General features: G+C 54.8%; 1 protein-coding gene across 3 annotated transcripts; it reads left to right on the top strand.

Moving 5' to 3' along the window:
- The first annotated feature begins 389 nt into the window (after positions 1-389).
- On the top strand, positions 390-20113 carry LRRC61 (leucine rich repeat containing 61). Of its 3 annotated transcripts, none has more exons than XM_010340446.3 (3): positions 390-686; positions 3277-3446; positions 18676-20113. In XM_010340446.3, the coding sequence occupies exon 3, from the start codon at positions 18836-18838 to the stop codon at positions 19613-19615; it is 780 nt and encodes a 259-aa protein (XP_010338748.1). In that variant the 5' UTR covers positions 390-686; positions 3277-3446; positions 18676-18835; the 3' UTR covers positions 19616-20113. The 3 variants fall into 3 exon arrangements, with proteins under 3 accessions (XP_010338748.1, XP_010338750.3, XP_074235030.1); XM_010340448.3 differs by lacking the exon at positions 18676-20113 and adding an exon at positions 10121-14722 and having other exon boundaries at positions 401-686; XM_074378929.1 differs by lacking the exons at positions 390-686; positions 18676-20113 and adding exons at positions 708-1108; positions 10121-14722.
- The last annotated feature ends 72 nt before the right edge of the window (positions 20114-20185 follow it).

Here is a 20185-nt window from a genome sequence, read left to right as displayed (position 1 = left end):
TCTTGGGGCCTGGATCGGGACCCCTTTCTGGAAACACCAGGGGCCACCCTGGTGGGTTTCCTGAACCGACAGATGGGCCTTCCACGTGGAGAGACCTGGATCCTTAATGTCTGTGGTGCAGACGAGGCCCGGGTTGCACTCGAACTGTCGGCCTGGCAAGCGCAGCGCCGGCGTGCAAGGGGCCTTGGGTGCCACCGAGTCCGAGAGGAACTCTAGGCCGCCACCTGCCCGGAGGCTGGCACTTGTGACCACCACCCAACATGTAATTCAATAAGGACTTGGAAGTCCTTTCTCTAAGGCCACACAGATAGACGATTAGCAACTGTTTAACTCACGGCCCCTCCTCATCGCGCCGCGTGGCTCGCGCCTGCGCACTCAGGCGCTGCCTGCAGGAGGAACGTACCAACTGTGGGGCAGGGGTGCGCGCGGAGACTCCGCGGGCTGCGCTCCCGGAAGTGACCCCTGGTTCGTCCCGGAATCCAGGGTGCCCCCCCCGGACTTTTGCCAGCAACTTGGCGCGTTCCGGAAGCTCACCCCGGACTTTTGCCACCTCCTTGGCGCGGGGAAGCACGTTGGCCTTCTCGGGTGGTGGGCGCTGGGGTCGGTGGGCGGCGGGCGGCGGGCGGCGGGGCTCTTCCCAGCTTGGCCTGCGTGGTTTTCGCGGGCTGCCGGCCCCACCCTCTCAGGTAAGAGGGAACTGGGCCGCAGAGGTTCAGGGGAAGGGGCGGCTACTGGGACCGTGCCGACCCCGGGGGCCCCCTCCTAGGCCAAGCTGCGCCCCCCTACCCTTGCCCCCGCGCCCAAACACACTGGGCGAGGCCGAGATCTTTCGGAACAGCCGGCCCTTAACCATCGCTCCCTCTGTGCCAAGAACTGCCCTGAAATACTGTGATATTAATGAACTCGTTTAACCCTAACAACCTCATGAGGCGGGTGCTGTTACTATTCTCACGGCGTAGACGAGGAAACCGAGCACCATCACGGCCTTGCGCGGAGACGGGCTCTGGATGCCATGTTCCGACTCCATTGTTGGCCCTAAGCTTCCACAAAAGAGCAGAGTGCTGTCGTATGGTTTGAAACAGATCTCACTTTGCGTCTCTTTTGAACAGTATGAAACCTAATGTTGCATGATTATTTAAGACATCTTGCTTAGGCTTTATAAGAAAGCAAATTTGCATATGGGACAAAACCTCAAAAGATGGGATGGCTTGCTCTCCTCTTTTCCTTTCACACGTTCCTCTCTCAATCCCTTTCTCTCACCACCTTTCAATCTTCTCACGGATGTTGTGGGGGAAGGTGAGACTTGCGGCCCCAGCAGGTGCTTAAACTCCCCTACCTGGTGGGGGTGGAGTAGACACCCCCTCCTCCCGTAGTGCTGGAGTGAGAGCAGAGGGGCTGTTGGACCTGGACGGAGTGAGGGTGAGAAAGGCCTGGCTTAATCATGGTATACCCAGGGTGGGGTTCTACTTCTCTTGTAGGCACTAGAGAAGTAGAAAAGTAGCCCGTTTCCTTCTGAGCATGCACTTGGGAAAAGGCCTGATATGAGTAGTGAGAAGAACGTCTCTAATTTCTTGAACCAATACAAGTTTGTGCAGAGATGCTTCCCAGCCCAGCCTAAGCCAGATCACTCAGCCAGCTGCTGGCTGCCGTTACAGATGTACGGCTCCCCATGAGGAATCGACAGCCTGGCTCTCAAGCATAAACTGCCTCACTTCCCTCCTACACTGCACTCTAGGACTTGCCTGTCACCAGACCCATCTTACTTCCTCTGCCGGGAGAAATAAGATTCCTTCCTGGTCTCGGAGGCTGATCTTTTCTGCCTCCTGTGCCCTGGATCCCTTTCTCCAGGAAGCTTCCCTTCCCTATGTAGTTAGCCTCCCCCGTCTTCCAGTGGCACCCTCTCTCTGTTTAGGGACGCAGCCACGCCTTTCCCCTCCCATTCCCACCTCCAGCATTTCCCCATCCTGCTTCTCCCCCATTTCCTGCTGTACTGCCCACCGAAGGGACCTTTGACCCCATGAACCACTGCTTTCTGGAAGGTCTTTTCTTGGTTTCCCTAACTTTACTTTACTTTGGTTTTTCTTTTTCTTTTTCTTTTTTTTTTTTTTGAGACGGAGTTTCGCTCTTGTTACCCAGGCTGGAGTGCAATGGCGCGATCTCGGCTCACCGCAACCTCCGCCTCCTGGGCTCAGGCAATTCTCCTGCCTCAGCCTCCTGAGTAGCTGGGATTACAGGCACGTGCCACCACGCCCAGCTAGTTTTTTGTATTTTTAGTAGAGACGGGGTTTCACTATGTTGACCAGGATGGTCTCGATCTCTCGACCTCGTGATCCACCCGCCTCAGCCTCCCAAAGTGCTGGGATTACAGGCTTGAGCCACCGCGCCCGGCTACTTTGGTTTTTCTTTGTCTCTCCCCTCTGCTTCTCGTCACCTTTGAGATCTGCTCATCCTTTCACCTCCCCGTGTTGTCAGCATTACCTGGGCAGCCCCCCTCTGGTGTTTTCCCTCAGTTTCTCTAGAAACTTGCCTGAAGATTTGCCCCAAAATAGCCCAAATGGACCTGTATGGAGTAAAGAGGATCAGTATGGAGTCTCTCTCTAGCGTTCCTCCTCTTCCACTCGAGGCTCAGGCATGGGCTACCCCCTGAACAGCTCTCTGCACGGTCTCCTCCACCCACTCTGTCATTACCCGGCCCTGGCCCTCTTTCCCTTTTGCCTCCCAGTTATGTGCCTTTTTCCTCTGTGGCCTGGCCAGAGCACCTTCCCAGCTGCTGCCCACGTGATGGACTGTGGGCAGGTGTGGAGCCCAAAAGGCCGTGCCTCAGCTTGGAGGCCCTTGGAATCTTGGCTTGCCATGGTTGTAGGCCTCCAGTGTGTGGTCAGCTGTGGTGATGTGTGTCACAAGTCATTTCTCTTTTTTTTGAGACAGAGCCTCACTCTGTCACTCAGGCTGGCATGCAGTGGTACAGTCTCGGCTCACTGCAACCTCCTCTTCCCTGCCCAGGCCATCTTCCAGCCTCAGCCTGCTAAGAAGCTGGGACCACAGGCACGAACCATCATACCGGGCTGATTTTTTGTATTTTTTGTAGAGACAAGATTTCGCCATGTTGCCCAGGCTGGTTGGTCTCATCCCCCTGAGTTCAAAGCAATCTACCCACCTTGGCTTTCCAAAGTGCTAGGATTACAGGTGTGAGCCACCACACCTGGCCACAAGTAACTTCTTACTAATAAATACTACAGCTTGTCAATGACTTTCTTTTTAAAATTTACATTTTAGATTCATTTGGATTCAAAGTTGGCTCTCAACAGTGCCAGCTGCACAGTCATCCTGAAGTACTCCTGTGGAAGGGAACGTGGTGGTGTCACTGTTGTGCCAGTGATACGCAAGATCCCAGACCTACCTGACGGGTCTGTCAGGGACTGAAGATCGTGAAGCAATAGCCTAAGGTAAGCAAACCCCTTGAAAGACAGGTCCAAGCCCTTCAATGTAATAGACCCTGTTCCTCAGTAAGTCAGCCTGGGGACCCCCCAGGGACACCTCCCCACCTCACAGCACCGTACCCCACTTTCCCCTGGTCTAGTGATGAGCCCTTTTCCAGGCTGTCTTCTCATCCTGAGTCCTATGTGCCAGCCAGGCAGCTACTGTCCTCTATTCATATCACGAAGGAACAATGCTGGCTCATAGTAGACATTTGATGAATTTCTGTTAAATGAGTGAATCAAGAGTATCTACAGAGTATAGCATTTATGATAAGACAAGGCTAATTGGGAAACAGAACAAGATTGGTGTCCTGGAGTAACTGGGTAGGTCTTTAGATGAAGATTTTGGGGTGTACTGGGTGCAGTGGCTCACACTTGTAATCCCAGCACTTTGGTAGGCTGAGGCAGGGGGATGGCTTCAGCCCAGGAGTTCAAGATCAGCTTGGGCAACATGGCAAAATCCCGTCTCTACAAAAAACACAAAAGTTAGCTGGGTATGGTGGTGCATGCCTGTAATCCCAGCTACTTGGGTGGCTGAGGTGGGAGGATTACTTGTATTCAGGAGGCAGAGGTTGCCACAAGCTAAGATCACGCCATTGCACTCCAGCCTGGGTGACAGAGCAAGACTAGATCTAAAAAAAAAAAAAAAGATTTTGGAGTGTGACCCTGTTCTGCAGACGGTCTGTGGAGGCCTGGATGTTCATACTCTGGGATTGCAGTTTCCTCAGTCATGAAGTGAGAGCTGAGTTAAGTCCCCTCCAGTGTGACATCCAAGAGCAGTTGTGGGCCCAAGACAGTAGCCTGTGTTTCCTCTGCAGCTTTACCGAGCCCCTCCGCAAGTGCCATCTCGCAATGGGCCTTCAGTTCTTGGGTTTATTAGTGGCTGAAAGTTCTTGCGAGATGGGCTTGAAGCTGTTGCCACTTAACGTTTCTGAGGCTCTTCTGGCTGGAAGGAGCTCCGCTTTCTGGCCAGAGTCTTGCTTGAGCCTCCTTAGCCATCTTGTCACCTGTTAGAGGCAGCCCTGCTATCTATGGTGACCCTCTTGAAACATTAGCCTGGTGAGTAATGTTTAACATCACTCATTGTCAGATCTTTTTTATCTTTTTTTTTTTTTGAGTTTCAATACCAGTCAGTCTTCATTTATTTGTCTGTTTCCAGGGAAAGGAGAAGGGAAGTGAAAAGGGTCAGCATGTGCGTTACAAAGGGAAAGGAAGTACCTGGTACAGAAAAATCAACCATCCAACAGATGCACCGCAGGGAGGGGTCACCAATGCCCAAGGGTCCTTGGCCTCCTGCAATTCAGGAATCAGGGGAAGGGATCAGGGAAGGTGTAAGCCTTTCTACCCTCCCTCCCTGCCCTTACATTCAAGATTTCACATACAGCTTTGGTTTCTAGCAGTAAACATGGAGGTTACATTCATCTGTCTCCTTTTAAACAATCTTGTGGCCACTTTGGCATAAGTTGTTGCACTGGGCCAGGCGTGGTGGCTCACGCCTGTAATCCCAACACTTTAGGAGGCCGGGGGAAGAAGATTGCTTGAGCTCAGGAGTTTGAGACCAGCCTGGGCAACATAGTGAGACCTTGTCTCTTCACAAAAATAAAAAGAATTAGTCAGGCGTGTTGGTGCACACCTGTAGTGCCAATGACTTGGGAGGCTGAGGTGGGAGGATCGCTTAAGCCTGGAGGGTCGAGGCTGCAGTGAGCCAAGATTATACCCCTACACTCCAGTCTGGGCGACAGAGCAAGACCTTGTCTCAAAAAAAAAAAAAAAAAAAAAGTTTCTTGCACCTGCATAAAAGTCCCTAAGTGACTTGTGTATATACTCATGTTCCTTTGCCTGGTCTCCTGACTCCACTTGTAGGTGGAAGGCCCCGAGTTGCGTCTCTTTCCTTTGAGATTATAGATTAAATCCGTTTGATCCATCCATGTAAAGCAGTGTTGTAAGTGTTTGGGGTGAACCACGTTGACTCTGGTTGGGAACGAAAGGTGGAGAGCTCCAAATTTCTTCAGGGCGTTTGCATAAATCATTTAAGAGTTGCAGAGACAGCCCAAGAATTAAATCGTTTGTGGGTATGTAGGTTGTCTTTTGGGGGAGGTGAATGGAGAAGAGGGGAGGGTAGAAGTCAAGTTTTAGAAGATCTGGTCCAAAATAGGAAATAGAGGTAGGGGAACACAAAGAAAGGATAGTTCAAGATCCCTACTTCGAGAAGAGGTCCCCAAACTAATGTTTCAGATCCCTTTTGCCTGATTCAGAACGTTCTGTAAAGATGCTTTGGCCATTTTTCTCAATACAAAAAAGTTTGTAAACCGTGAAACCCCAAAAGAACATGGAGAAAGACCAACACATTCTATTTACACAAACTAGGCCACCTAGCAGTCACCACCTGAGAAGTGGTGAAGTCCTACAAAGTCCAGAGAAATAACAGGAATTAAGGGGGCAGCAAAGAAACCCAGGGTCAGATGTGCACCCCCAAACACGTTCTGTCACGCTTGTCTCAGTCCAGCAAGGGAGGTTTGTGGTGATCCTACAGCATGTAATTGAAGCTCCCTTTTCCCCTGAGTTACTGTCATACTGAATTCATGCTACAGCAGGGCGGGACGCTGGCTATGCATACCACATGGGGAGGCCCTCCCTTGGACCCAAGAGTTTAGAAAGGTTAAGAATGTTAGTCCTGGCCGGGCGCGGTGGCTCAAGCCTGTAATCCCAGCACTTTGGGAGGCCGAGGCGGGTGGATCACGAGGTCAAGAGATCGAAACCATCCTGGTCAACATGGTGAAACCCCGTCTCTACTAAAAATACTAAAAATTAGCTGGGCATGGTGGCGTGTGCCTGTAATCCCAGCTACTCAGGAGGCTGAGGCAGGAGAATTGCCTGAACCCAGGAGGCGGAGGTTGCGGTGAGCCGAGATCGCGCCATTGCACTCCAGCCTGGGTAACAAGAGCGAAACTCCGTCTCAAAAAAATAAGTAAGGAAAAAAAAAAAAAAAAAAAAAAGAATGTTAGTCCTTGCCTCATTTATCCTCTGGAAAGCACAGGATGAGTACAAGGCACTGGTCTTAAAACTTAGCCTTACAAGTCACATGTTTACAAATACACACGCATACCCCCTGTTACGGATGGTAGGCCCAACCCAATCCAATGAAGGGTGGATCTGGTGTGTGAAGCAAGTCCCATGCCCTAGGATTAGGAAACCCTTGTCTAACCTTGGTGTCCCTTGGTATCTCTGTACCTTAGTCTAATTTTCAATCTTCCAGTAGCCAGAGATGAAGTCTTGGGCAATCCAGTTGAAACCTAGTCTCCCGTGAAACATTTTCAAGGTGGAGGGGGTTTCAGGAGGACACTGGTGGAAAAGCCGACTCATTGGCAGAAATGAGGTAGTTCAATAGGCGGGGTTCTCCACATAGTTGCTCTTCGTGGTGAGAAAAATAACCAAAAGTATTCTAGCTGTGCAGACCTGGAGCTGCTGCTGACTTATCCCTGAGGTTGCTCAGTACCTGAGAACAGTACAGGAATGAGAGTCCTAGATTAAAACAGACAACAATAGCAACAGAACATTAAGAGGAATAGACACTAAGATGCGCAGGATACATCAGTAGCACAGCTAGCGCTCTGGGCACCCAGGAGACGGGACCCAGGTACAGCATCTAAAGGAGTGAATCAGTCCCAACCCACTGGCCCGGAGCGGGCTGGGGTGAGTGTGGGAGCAGCAGGTCTGCAGTGGGTCCCCCAGCCACCCTGTCTGCCTGTCTCTGCCACCCATTGCTTGGGACCGTTCCCAGGACCCTTTCCCAAGAGTGGGCTGTGAGGAAACAAGATGCGAATAAAGCCCTGCCTGCTATGAGGGATTTCCTCCCTCAGAAGGTAGTGGCTGTGGGTTGGGTCCATTAATTAGTTAATTAATCTGGTCTCATGCCTAATCATTTCACTCCAGCATGGGAAATACTATGATTACCCATCCTTCTTTTTTTTTTTTTTTTGAGATGGAGTTTCGCTCTTGTTACCCAGGCTGTAGCGCAATGGTGTGATCTCGGCTCACCGCAACCTCCGCCTCCTGGGTTCAGGCAATTCTCCTGCCTCAGCCTCGCGAGTAGCTGGGATTACAGGCACGCACCACCATGCCCAGCTAATTTTTTTGTATTTTTATTAGAGACGGGGTTTCATCATGTTAACCAGGATGGTCTCGATCTCTTGACCTCGTGATCCATCTACCTCGGCCTCCCAAAGTGCTGGGATTATAGACGTGAGCCCCCATTCCCGGCCTACCCATCCTTGTTAAAAGGGAAAACAACTTCCCTGACCAGGCCACTTTTGAAAGCTGGAGATTCTAGCGGGGACGCCTCAGACAAAGCCTGTAGGCCCCAGAGCTCCCCTCCTTTTCATTTGGATGGAGCTTGGTTGGGGTTCCTTTGCCTTCCCAATTCCCCCACCAAGAGGGTAGAAGGGCTGGTGCTGTGAACCCTGGCCTGAGATGCATGGTAGGTAGTGCCAGCCACCCCCAACCCACCCCAGCCCCACTTTCTCCACTCTACTGACAGATGCCTGCTCCTTGAAACTTCGTGGTAGCAGAGGAATAGCCCACAGCCCTGTGACTCAAGTCTTGGCCTCTGGGAGCGGGACAGGGCTGCGGATCTCTTCTTCCTCCCAAAAGTGGGTTGGCTTTTCCTGTGCACTGGGGGCTGCCTGGGCCTTCCGTGGACATGAGGCCACTGTGTGGCTGAGCCTCTGGCAGAAGGGGAGCTTCTAGGGCTGGGATAGCAGCTTATGATGGTCTAGGCCTTTCCAGCTGTAGCACTGTCTCCCCGTAATCTGCACTCCTGCATGTTCTTCCTCTGTGACTGCCTCACTCTCAGTGCAGCACACCCTACCAGGCCCTGAGTGGACTTCTTCAAGGTGAGCCCCACTGCCTCACCCTTCATCAGGTTCCTGTAGCCCTCTGTGTGCAGCTCGCTCTGGTGCACAAAGACATCCATCAGGTGTGAGTGCAGCCCCAGTGCTGGCAGTCATGGGCAGGATGCCGAACCTCATGCACACATTGGACCCCGTGCAGTTGCCGGCATTGTGCCGCAGCTACAGCTCGCTCGCTGCCTGTCCTTTGCTGCCTTGGCACAGCCACCTGCAAACTGCTGGTGGGACCCAGAGCCCATGTTCTGGGGCGGAGCCTGCAACCCCGGGCCCCTGGTCAGCAGCTGTTGGCCACAGAGAAGTACAGAGGCAGACGAGCCAGATTTTCCATCTGCATCTTCCTGATTTGAAGGGATGAAGCCTGCTTACTTTCAGATGTTTGTGGAAGGATTATTAAGTCATCTTCCTCGGAGTCTTTTCTGTGCCAAGGAAGCACATCCTAGTTCACTGGATTTTTCCTTTCCTATCATTTTCTTTTCTTCCCTCTGTCTATGTCTCTTCTGGCTTCTCTGTGTCTCTTTTCTCTTTAGAGCCCTGAACTTAACCTAATCTCTGGGAAATGAATTATGGGGAAAGGAATTAGGGTTATCCTAGGTTTGGGGCTTGAGCATCTGGATGGAAGGGCATCCCACTTCCCCAGCTTGTGTTGACTGGGAAGAACAGGTAGGAGAGCCTAAGGAAGAGGTGAGCCGAGTGTGGCCTGGCCGTGGTTAGGATGCAGGTGGTGATCAAGCCGAGGGAGAAGGGAAGTCATCGGAGACTGGGATGGATCAGGGCAAAGGGCCTTGGGAAGGCAGCCCAAGGAGCATCAGTTGAGGGGCAGGCCGGGTGAAAGGGGCCAGAGAGGTGAGAGGAGATCCAGGCAAGTGGCATCCCGGCCGGGGAAGACAGCTCTCAAAGGGAGGGAGAGGCAGGGCCTTCAGGTGATGGAGAAAAGTCTATTTGAGTGACAGAGTGGACACTGGGGGCCTTTGCAGGAGCCATAGAAGAGTGGGTTTTGAGGGGAATGGGAGGTGAGAACATCTAAGCCCTTCCAGGAATTTCTCTGTGCCACAGAATGGAGATTGAGAGGATCCTGGGGGCCTGTGGGGATGCAGTTAGGGGCCACCCCTTCCTGTGTTCTCTGAAAGCAGCTGACAGGTGCCAGGTACAGCCCAGTTGCTCAGGACACAGCGATGGAGACGCTTCACTCCCTCCTGGCCAGCACCCACAGCAGCCAGCACTGACCTCTCTCTTGGGGAGACCTTGGTGACGTCTTGGTGAGGTCAGTTCCCTCCCTGCAGCGTCACTGTGGCTCTAGTTCTTTGTGTCAATGTGGATCCTTTATGCTCATCTGTCTCCCACTGCCCAAGGCCATGTGGACACAGGGTCCTTGCCTACTTGGCAGTGACATCCACGACACATAGAAAAGTTGCCACGTGTCCTAGGTTTCCAATAAACCTCGAAAGAGAAAAAGAGGAAAATCGGTCAGTTTGGCAAATAAGACAGCCTCAGAAACTACTCCTGTGCAGAGGGCAGTGGGGATCCTGCTGGGGGGCTGCCCCATTCAGCTGTGGGAGTGAAAGGTACCAGCAGGGAGATTGGGTCTGGAGAGCTCTGTCCTGGGGCTGACTTTGTGTTATCTTGCTGCACCTTACACCTCCTCTCTCCTTTCCCAGCTGATCCTCCCCTTCCCCTCCGTGTTCCACAGAGCTCAGTAGGGCAGCTGAGAGCCATTCTTTTCATCTTGCTTTGCAGTGTGGGTCCATCTCATTTCCCCAAGTTTCCAAGCATGACGAAAGTGGAAGAAATAAAAAAAAAACCCAAAAGACTGCCTCCCTCAGGATCAGTGGGCCAGGAGCCCCTTGTGTGTGCCGACTCCCCTATGACTAGGCCCAAGAGTTCAGCTGCCACCCTGACTTGTCCCGCCCCTAAGCTCAGCACCAAAGCTACCAGCACCTCTCAAGGACTTGACTGGGCGACCAGGGAGGGATTGCCAAAGACTGAGGCCAAACGTAAGCTTGTAGACAGAAAGAAGATTGGTAGTGGCTGTAGGAGGAAAATCAGATCATCTGGCTCCCAAAAAGAGCCGAAAAGGGTCCTGTCCCTGCAAAGGAGCAGCCCCTGCCCCCTGCCCAGTGGCACATCCATCCTTTCACCTAACCTGGACCAAGTTTTCCTGGAAAAGCAGGTAGAAAGTGTTCCTGGCCCACCTGTTTGCAGTGAAAAGAGAAAAACCCGCTCCGTGGGGAGGCCTAGGCTTCGTCCGCCCACCTCCCATGCAGAGCGCTGGTCCATCCCTGGGCCAAATAAGCCAAGCCGAGACCCTGGAGTCTGTGGCCTCAAACCTGCGTGTGAGCAGGAGCCCCCTGTGCCACCTGAGAAGAAGAAGGTACCCCGGCAGAAGCCACGGGGATGGAGAAAGGAAGGGAAGCAGACGGGAAAGAAGCTGAGGTCCCTGTCGCTCGGCTCTGGCCAGGCCCCTTCTCTGCCAGCCCTTTCGGGCCCCTGGCAGATGTCCAGTCCTGACAGGTTGGAGGGGAACCAGTCCAGTGAGAGTGAGAGAGTGAAGCAGGTGGACATCCTGACAGCTTGTTTGGCCAGAGAGGCGCGACACCTCCAGCAGTGGAAGAAAAAGCATTTGCTTCCAGGCGTGCGGGAGAAGTCGGGGCCCCAGCCCAGCCTCCGGAAGTCCCCCTGGTTGGAAAAGTTGGCCAGAGCTGTGAAGGCTGAGTCCCAAGGCCTGGGTCCCGCCCAGCATTTCCCAGGCTCTCTGCATGCTGCAGAATCGCAGGCCCTGCAGGACATGGGGCAGTTCTTTACCATCGACAGCAAGAACGTGGGCCGTGCCATCTGCACTTTGTGTCATGTCAGCGTCAGACAGGGCAAAACAAAGCGGCGGTCCCAAACCTTGGGCCTCATCCGCCACTTGGCAAGTAAGCATGGGCTGAAGTGGGCGAGAAGGGCAACCCCTGCCAGCCAAGGGGAGGGCACGAGGAGGGCACAGGAGATGCAGCAGAAGGGCTCGTCCATGGGTCCTGCCAGCCTTGCCCTGGGGGGCCTCCCGTCTCCAAGACACTGCCCAGAAGGCAGTGACAGGGAGCTGGCTCCGGGCAGGCCAGAGCAGCTGTTGCTGGCCCCACCACCCCTGCCTGCTTCCCCCACAGCAGTCGGGGACAACGGAGGTGGCACCTGTACCCCCAGGCAGCCCGGCGCACAGGCCTGGAACCACAGCATCACAGAGCTGCTCTGCAGCCTGGCCTTGCCGCTCTCCATTGTTTCGTCCCGGCCCTTCAGGAGGTTTATGGCCCAGGTAGATCCTTGCTACTGCCTGCCCTCTCCAGCCTTCTTCTCCTGCAAAGCCTTGCCTCTGCTGCACGAGGCTGTGGGCGAGCAGGTGCTTCAGGAGATGCAGTGGGCCGAGGGGGGTCGCGTGCACCTCGCTGTCACCATGGCGGCCCGGGACTCCCTTGTGAAGTACATGGTCATCACTGCCCACTGGGGGGTAGCACCACCGGGCGGCAGGCTGGCAGGGGGACTGCGGAAGCGAGCCGTGCTCTTGGTGCGAGGCCTGCCCCTGGAGGGAACCATGGAGGACCAGCAGCTGGAGGTGCTGGAGCAGGCCGGCCTGTGGCTTGGCCGTGGCTCCCTGCAGGCGGGCTTCCTGGTATCGAGTGGCTGCCCCAGCCTGGAGCAGGCGGCCAAGGATGACGGCTATACTCACATCCCTTGTTTCGCCCACTGCCTCGACTCCCTGGTGAGAAACTTTCTGCGTCACCACCACAGTGTCCAGATCATCCTGGACACTGCCAGGACCATCTGCAGCCATTTCCAGGGCTCCGCAGAGGCCCAGGGGCTCCTCGCCCAGCTCCAGCGTCAGTGTGGCCTCCCAGCCCACCAGCCCTTTGAGGAGCTCTCAGACCACTGGGTCTCGGCCTGCCACCTGCTGGAGTGGCTGGTGGAGCAGCAGCAGCCCCTTCAAGAGTACGAGGTCAGGCACCAGCTAGGGAAGGCTGGTACCGCTTTGTCGGCCACATTCTGGGGCCTGGCTGACAGTCTTGTCAAGCTCCTGCAGCCCTTCCAGATGGCGGTCCGCGAGGCGAGTGCGGCGCAGGCCTCTCTGAGCCAGGTGCTGCCCCAGCTGCGCTACCTGCACATCTTCCTGGAGCAGGTTCACGGACACTTTCAGGAGCAGAGTGTCGGAGAGGCGGGCGCAGCTGTCCGGCTGGCTGAGGGGTTGGCCCTGCAGCTCTGCACCGACTGTCAGCTCAATGAGCTCTTCTACCGCGAGGAGTTCGTGCTGGCCACCTTGCTGGATCCCCGCTTCAAGGGCAAGATTGAGGCCATCCTGCCCGTGGGGGCTGACATTGACCACTGGAAGCAAGTCCTTGTGTACAAGGTGAAGGAGATTATGGTGTCTGAATACTCTTTGACCATCCCAAGCCCCTTGCAAAGCCGCGGGGTAGCCAAGAGCCCCAAGGTGGCAGGGAAGAGCCAGGGAGAGCATCTACAGAGTAGCGGCCGCTCTGGGGCCTTTCTGCTTGCCCAGAGGGAGAAGTGCTTGCTGGAGCGACTGGAGAGCGTGGGGCTGCTGGCCTCCAAGAGCAGCGGGGGCTCGCTGTCCACTGAGAACCACTTGGCCAGCATCACCGTCAAGAAGTACCTGCGGGAGAATGAGACCATTGGAGCCCAGGATGACCCCCTGGCTTACTGGGAGAAGAAGCGAGCAGCCTGGCCAGCCCTGGCCAGACTGGCCACCATCTATCTGTCTTGCCCCCCGACGGGAGCCTTCTCTGAAAGCGTCTTTGCCTCCCTGAACAGCCCCACCCTTGTAGAACAAAACTCTTCTCTCGAGGTGGAGGCCATTGAGCATCTCCTCTTCCTGAAGACCAACCTGGAACACTTCCCAAACTATACCCCGCCTCCCCTTGTCTGCTCCAGTGGTGACCTGGCCGAAGGGGAACAGAGCCTGCAGTCTGCTCAGGGTGGGAAGGCAGACATGGCAGGTGCCAGTGCCCACCCTGCCATGAACTCCTAGAGATCCCCTGCCTGTAGTAGGTCAAAGCAGAGAGCAGGGTGTTGCATCCTGAGCGTCACATGCTGATGGCCAGAATCTTTAACCTATTTGGTAAGAATGGGTCAGTTTCTCCCTTCTTGGCAGATAGCCGTATTTTTTTCCTGGGAGATGTCATTTTCCATCTCCCCATTGCCTCCTTTATGTCTAGTGGTATGTGCTGAGAAGAGGCTTACTCTTCGTAGTTGACTGAATTTTGTACTGCATGGCTTTGTACATGTGATGCTCTGTTAAAACATAAGTGGGTGTGAAGGACCTTGCCTACACCTTGCTGTGCAGATAAGTGGATACATGCCCTTGAGAGGCTTGCTTTCTCAGAGTGGCCAAGGATGTGGAATGGGCATTTGCTGGCAGGTGGGATATATCCTCAGCCTCTGGGGACCTGGGTAAGCTATTGCAGCACTTTCTGAGGCTTTCACTGTAGGGGAAGGAAATCCCAGGGTAGAATAGCCATTTCCAGAGCGAAGTGCACACATACCCAACACACCAGTCTTTCTGGGGATTTCAGAGTGGCCAGCTAGCCAGGAGAGCTGAGACACCAGTCCTCAAATGGCCTGTTTACCAATAATCTATTTCCAGACTACTGGAAACCTTGGGGTTTCTCCTTCCAGTGACAGCAGCCTCAGTCGCTCTCCTGGGCTCTTGGCGGCTGTACACCCTGCCAGCCATCACTCTTGCCCCTGCTTGCCCTGGGCCGTTTTTAAAGAGGACGTCCCTTATTGGAGAAGAGAAAGGATGTGTGTAGCACACGCTCATCCTGGATTGCTCAGAGTTCCTTTAGGGTAGAGCTGAGGGCCTGGGATCCAGGGACCAGTGGGATTGGACAGGAGAAGCAGGAAGGGGAGAGGCTCGTTACCCCCACAAGACTTGCATCCAGGTAGCCTGAGGGTTCCTGGTCACTAGGCACGGTGGCTGCTGAGATGCAAGTTGGAAGAGGCAGGGACAGGCTCCAGGCCTAACTTGGAGCATGTCACTGCCCATGGGGTGAGGAGACAGACTCTCCCCTCACTGGCTGGCAGCCCCAGGAGCCTGTTCCCTCACCTCTCCTGGATGGGTTGTTAGTCCTGTGTTTCACTGTGACCAGTTCATTGTGACATTTGCATATTGCTGAAGATGTAAAAGCGGGAAAAACTACATTCCTTTCATTCAGATATGGCCTCTGTCAATAGTTCGACATTTTCCCCTTTTTTACATTGAGATGATACCCTAGGTACTGTTTAGTATGCAGCATTTTCGTTTTCACAGCATAATAATTGCACCTTTTAAATAAAGCTTTGTAAACATCATTTTTTAATGTCTGGAGTAGCATGATTTGGATGAAAGTCTGGCCTCCAAATTGCTTAGATCACTCCACTGCCTGTAGCACTAGGTGTGGGAATGGTATGGTGACACATTCGCAGGCTTCTGGGTGACAGGAGGCCAGGTTTGTCTGGGAGGGGCCTTACTGCTGTCCCTGGCTCTGAAGCCGGCATTTGGATAGTAGGGGCAGGGCTGGCTGGATCTCCTTGCAGTGTCCTGCACCTCGCTCCCAGGATCCTGATTCACCCATGTCGGGGCGGGCAGGATCCGGGAATGTGACGCATCCTCAAGTTGGCTGGCATGTCTGTGCTGCCATCCTCGAGCAGTCCAAGCTGTTCTTGGAAATGGTGTCGTCCCTCTGCTGTCAGCATCACCGAGCAGGCTTGTGTTCCGGGAGAGGACGGGGAGGCCTAGGATGGTGAGGCAGCGAGGCTCGGGGGAAACACCTGAGAAGATTGGGTGTGGGAGTGAAAGGAAGATGGGGAGAGAGCTTGATGGCACTGAGCTACGGGGCCTGGACTCTAGAGCCTTCACTGTGATCTAGGGGCAGTGTGTCCTGCAGTGGACACTTGACAATGTCTGGAGGCGTTTGTAGTTGTTCCAAGTGGGGTATGGGGAGTGGTTCTATTGGTGTCTAGTGGACAAAGGCCAGGGTTGCTGCTCAGCACTCTCTCCCAATGCACAGACGGCCTCCACACCAAGGCTCAGCCCGCCCAGATGGCAGTAACGCCAGGGTTGGGAAGGCCTCTTCTGGAGCGCTAGTTAGAGCCCCCTAAACTTAGCTCTGCCCTGCAGGCATCGTTTCCCGGGTAGATGACACTCACCAAGGCCTGGGACCATCTTCCCTGGTTCTCAGTCAGCCTCCCTCCGAAGGGGCCTAAGTGTCTTCCTTGCCAGCCAACTTGAGGATGTCATCCTTGTCACCAGTCCTCTTTCCAGACTCATGCTGGGCCAGGAAGTCTCTGTTCCCTTCATTTCCATAGTTAGGACAAGGATGGCTCCCACTGTAGAGGAGTGCTGAAGCAGGTGGACGTGCAGAAAGCCATCCACCATGTGTCTGTGGGCAGCCTGACGTTAGTTGGGTCTGCGCAGGTCGGCACCAGCTGGTTCTCAGTCCTCCCAGGCCACCTGCTTGCGGTGTGCAGATGATGGACCAGGAACACAGCAGAGGTCACTGACCCCCAAGAGAATGAGGGTGTTGCATGACCCATTACCAAGACCCAGGTGGCCTGCATCGTGGTGAGGGCAGGATGGGGCCACACTGGTGCAGGGCTGTGTGCTGGAGGGCGGCAGGGAAGGGCTGATCTCTGTCCCGGTAGGGTCTTTCCACTCCGTTTCCTCTCCTGTAAACCATGTTCCTGATGTGAGCATGCACAGTTGCCTGCCTGTGTGCCCCTGTCTGCCTGCTCCTCTGGTCTCTCCCTTTGCTGAGCTATCATCTCCATCTAAAAAGCCACTGACCCTCAGAGCATTCACTTCTTAACCTCTGCCGTCCTGCTCTGGGCTCACCTGTGCCCAGGACTGCTCATCCAGTGGCTGCGTCTGAGGCCTCATCTCATCTGAGTCCAGTGGAGTGTCCTAGCAGTGCTGGTCTCCCTCCTTAAAAGCCTCCCATGTTCTCCTCCCTCTGGCTGCTTGGCAGGATCTTCACGGACTCATTCGTTCAGCCTCATAGGTCAGCCTCCACCTCTGCTGCTCACTGTGCACAGGGCACCTTCCGCATTCACTCCTGAAGTAGGAGGTGTGTGGGAGGGGTGCCTGCTCCTAGAGAGAGGCCTTTGGGTTCTTAGCTTTGTATCCCCAGCACGGTTGGTCCTGTGTGTTGCATGCCCTTCTTGATGCCAGCTGCCATCTCCCTGCTGATGGTGCCTGCATCCCTCTAGCCTAGAGCTCCAGCTGTCTCCTGAGCCCCATGCCACACTGTCGCTCAAGCTCAGTGCTGTGTAGCAAGATGTCTTGTCTCCAACCTGTCCCACCTGTATTTCACATATCTGAGAAGGGAGCCCCAGGCCGGGCACAGTGGCTTACACCTGTAATCCCAGCTCTCTGGGAGGCCGAGGCGGGCAGATCACTTGAGGTCAGGAGTTCGAGACCAGCCTGACCAACATAGTGAAACCCCTAAAAATACAAAAATTAGCCGGGCGTGGTGGCGCATGCCTACAATCCAGCTACTTGGGAGGAGGAGGCAGGAGAATTGCTTGAACCCGGGAGGCAGAAGTTGTGGTGAGCCAAGATCACTCCATTGCACTCCAGCCGGGGGAGCAAGAGTGAAACTCTGTTTTGATAAAAAAAAAAAAAAAAAAAAAAAAAAAGTGGGGGGGAGCCCCTTGCATATGGTCACCCAGCCCCAACCCCAGTTGTTCTAGGCTCTGTTTCCTCCTCCCCATCAGTTCCTGCCCTCCTTAGGGCCTGTATCTTTTGCTTGTTTTCATAGCAGACAGGTGTCTAGTGCCTGGTGCTCCTCCTGCACATCCGCCCCCCAACCCTAGGGGCCAGAGCAGCTTTAATTAAATGCAGAGTTGATTGCATCACTCCCTGTTTACAAACCCCAGAAGATTCCATTCCCATTGAGGGAATCCACGCTTCTCAGCCGATGCTTCCAGTCCCGTTGGAAAGAAATGAAGTATAAAGAGAATGAACTGGAGACTCGCAGACTAGAGGGGAGCTAGATAAGGAAATGGAGACCATAAGCACAAGGACCCTCTTCCTAGGTGGGGTGGAGAGGGCATAAGGATGGCAAGACCCATTTACATCCTCGCCAGCTCCCTGGCTGGGAACATAGTAAATATCTTTGTTGATGGGGTGGGAGGAGGAGCTACGTAGACCAGGCTCTGGGCCTGGTTTCCTTGGAGAGGGGAAAATGAAAGTGCTGACATGTAAACTCCCGACTCCGGAGTCTCCGACAGCCTGCATCCATGGATCTGCAAGGCAGGCATCACCCCGCCAGCGTGAGTGAGCCTCCCGGGGCTGGACTTGGCCAAAGGCTGCCAGGTTGGGAAAGCTGTGCTTGGAAGACGTCTGTTGTTTTCCTCACTGCTTAAATCTTGAGGTCCCTCTACTAGGCCACCTCTGCTTTGTGCCACAGTCCTGCAGCCCCTGGCGATTTGCTGTGCCCCTCCCCTGGCTTTCTGGAGCCACTGTCCCCTCCCTCTGAGAGGGGCTGCCCTTTGGGGAATTTATGTTGTATTTCCAGCTGGCACCATGCTGTTTGGCACATTTACCGGTGCTGTTTGTTGATCTCTGTCCAGTTGAGGCCAGAGCAGAAGAGCTTGCTTTGGCGGGCAGTGAGGTGGTGGGGGGCAAGGGTGGCGGGCCTGGCCAGGCCACTTACCCCAGCCTTCCCTGTCCATTTGCTACCTTGACCTCAGTTTTGTCCTTTAGGACAAAAGCTCAACTTCTTAGGGTCTACAGCTCCAACAAGAGGCACCAGTTGGCCCAAATCTGGAAAGAAGTTTGAACTAATTGCTGTTAGAAAGAATTGCAGTAATACTGAGTGACTCAGACAAGGCACTGTGTACTCTTATTTGCATTGCATAAACATTGGTTATCCCAGGAAGAAAACAAAAGAAACTCGTGATGGTGGTTACCTATTGTCTACTCAAAAATAACTGGTTAAAAAAGAAACACCCCAAAATTAATCAGGAGAGATTGGAGTGGTTACTGAAAAAGTGAAATAATGATGTTTTGCCCCTACTCTGCATTTGACAGAAAGAACTGGTAACATTAGGCCCAAATCCATCCAGCATGGCCCTGGCTAGCTGGTGCCAGTCTGGGCTGCCCCCTTGGGTGGGCTTTTGTGGTCTGTGTCCCAGACCTTGGTCCTTAGGTCTTGCCTGGCCGAGATTGTTGGTTCTCGTGGTAAAAGCAGGGTCAGACTCCCTGTGGTCCCCTGCTGCATGGGACACAAAGTGCTGCCTGCTAACTGTTTGTCTCTCTTCAGGGACTGGCTGGCTTTGAGCAGGGCATCAGAACCAGGTCTCCGGGCACTGGCCCCGGGGAGAGTGGAAGGTGCCTGCTTTGGGGTGAGCACCGGCTGATCCCCAGCAGAACCCTGTGACAGTCCTGCCAGGGCCCAGGCCATCCCAACCGACTTCCATCTCATGGAGCCTTCAGGGGAGAAGCCAGGAGAGGCTGGTGGGCTGCGAATCACACCCCAGCTGCTGAAGTCACGCACAGGCGAGTTCTCCCTGGAGTCCATCCTGCTGCTGAAGCTGCGTGGCTTGGGGCTGGCCGACCTGGGCTGCCTGGGAGAGTGCCTGGGCCTGGAGTGGCTGGACCTATCAGGGAACGCGCTCACCCACCTGGGCCCGCTGGCCTCCCTGCGCCAGCTGGCCGTGCTCAATGTTTCCAACAATCGGCTGACGGGCCTGGAGCCACTGGCCGCCTGTGAGAACCTGCAGAGTCTCAATGCCTCGGGCAACCTACTGGCCACCCCAGGCCAGCTGCAGTGTCTGGCTGGGCTGCCGTGCCTTGAGTACCTGCGGCTCCGAGACCCTTTGACCCGGCTTAGCAACCCGCTCTGTGCCAGCCCCTCCTACTGGGCTGCAGTCCGGGAGCTGCTGCCTGGCCTGAAAGTCATCGATGGTGAGCGTGTGATGGGGCGGGGTAGTGAGTTCTACCAGCTGTGCCGAGACCTGGACAGCTCCTTACGTCCCAGCTCCAGTCCAGGCCCCAGAGCCACTGAGGCCCAGCCCTGGGTGGAGCCCGGCTACTGGGAGTCCTGGCCCAGCCGGAGTGGCTCCATCCTGGAGGAGGCCTGCAGGCAGTTCCAGGACACGCTGCAGGAGTGCCGGGACCTGGACCGCCAGGCCAGCGACAGCCTGGCCCAGGCTGAGCAGGCACTCGGCTCCGTGGGCCCCACCTCTTCCTTCGTCTTCTGAACCCAGCTGTGGCCCAGGACAGCCAGGTGACCTTGCTGCCCACAGCTCCCCTCCCTGCCTCCACACTCGTCTTGGTTTCTTCACCCTGGTCACTGGCCACTGCCTGCTGGGCTATTCCTTTATCCCTGTCCTGAGGGAAGCCCCTCCCCGCTCTCCCTCCACGTGCTGCAAGGACGCACTGAGGGGCCTTGAAAGGTATAAAGGCTCCCACCACCTGTGAGCCTGTGTCCACAGCTGCTGCCACTCCGGGCTGCTCCAGCCTGAGACTTAGTGGAAGGAATTACTTCCTCCTGAGGCTACAGGTGAGAAAGGTAGGGATGGGCCAGCCTCCACTCCCAGCTGCTGGGAGAGAGGCAGGCTGAGTGGCCAGAGCACTCCTGGAAGCGGAACTCTCCTGCCTTGCAAATATGCCTCTCCAGGCTGGTCCTGTATTTCCTGGGCACCTTCTCTGCCTGTTCTCGCCCACGCATCTATTAAATGCTTCTGTTTTCATTTGCATCCCTGCCTGGCATTTCACGGGGACATCTCTGCCTCTGGAGCACAGGAGGCTCTCCTCACCCTGCCCGTGGC

The sequence above is a fragment of the Saimiri boliviensis genome, chromosome 10 (genome assembly GCF_048565385.1).
Source record: "Saimiri boliviensis isolate mSaiBol1 chromosome 10, mSaiBol1.pri, whole genome shotgun sequence".
Taxonomy (NCBI): domain Eukaryota; kingdom Metazoa; phylum Chordata; class Mammalia; order Primates; family Cebidae; genus Saimiri; species Saimiri boliviensis.
This window is presented reverse-complemented; position numbering and strand designations above follow the sequence as displayed.

What these genes read in the sequence shown, in the direction of transcription:
- LRRC61 (XM_010340448.3), top strand. Translation starts at nt 10,155, where the DNA reads ATGACGAAAGTGGAAGAAATAAAAAAAAAACCCAAAAGACTGCCTCCC.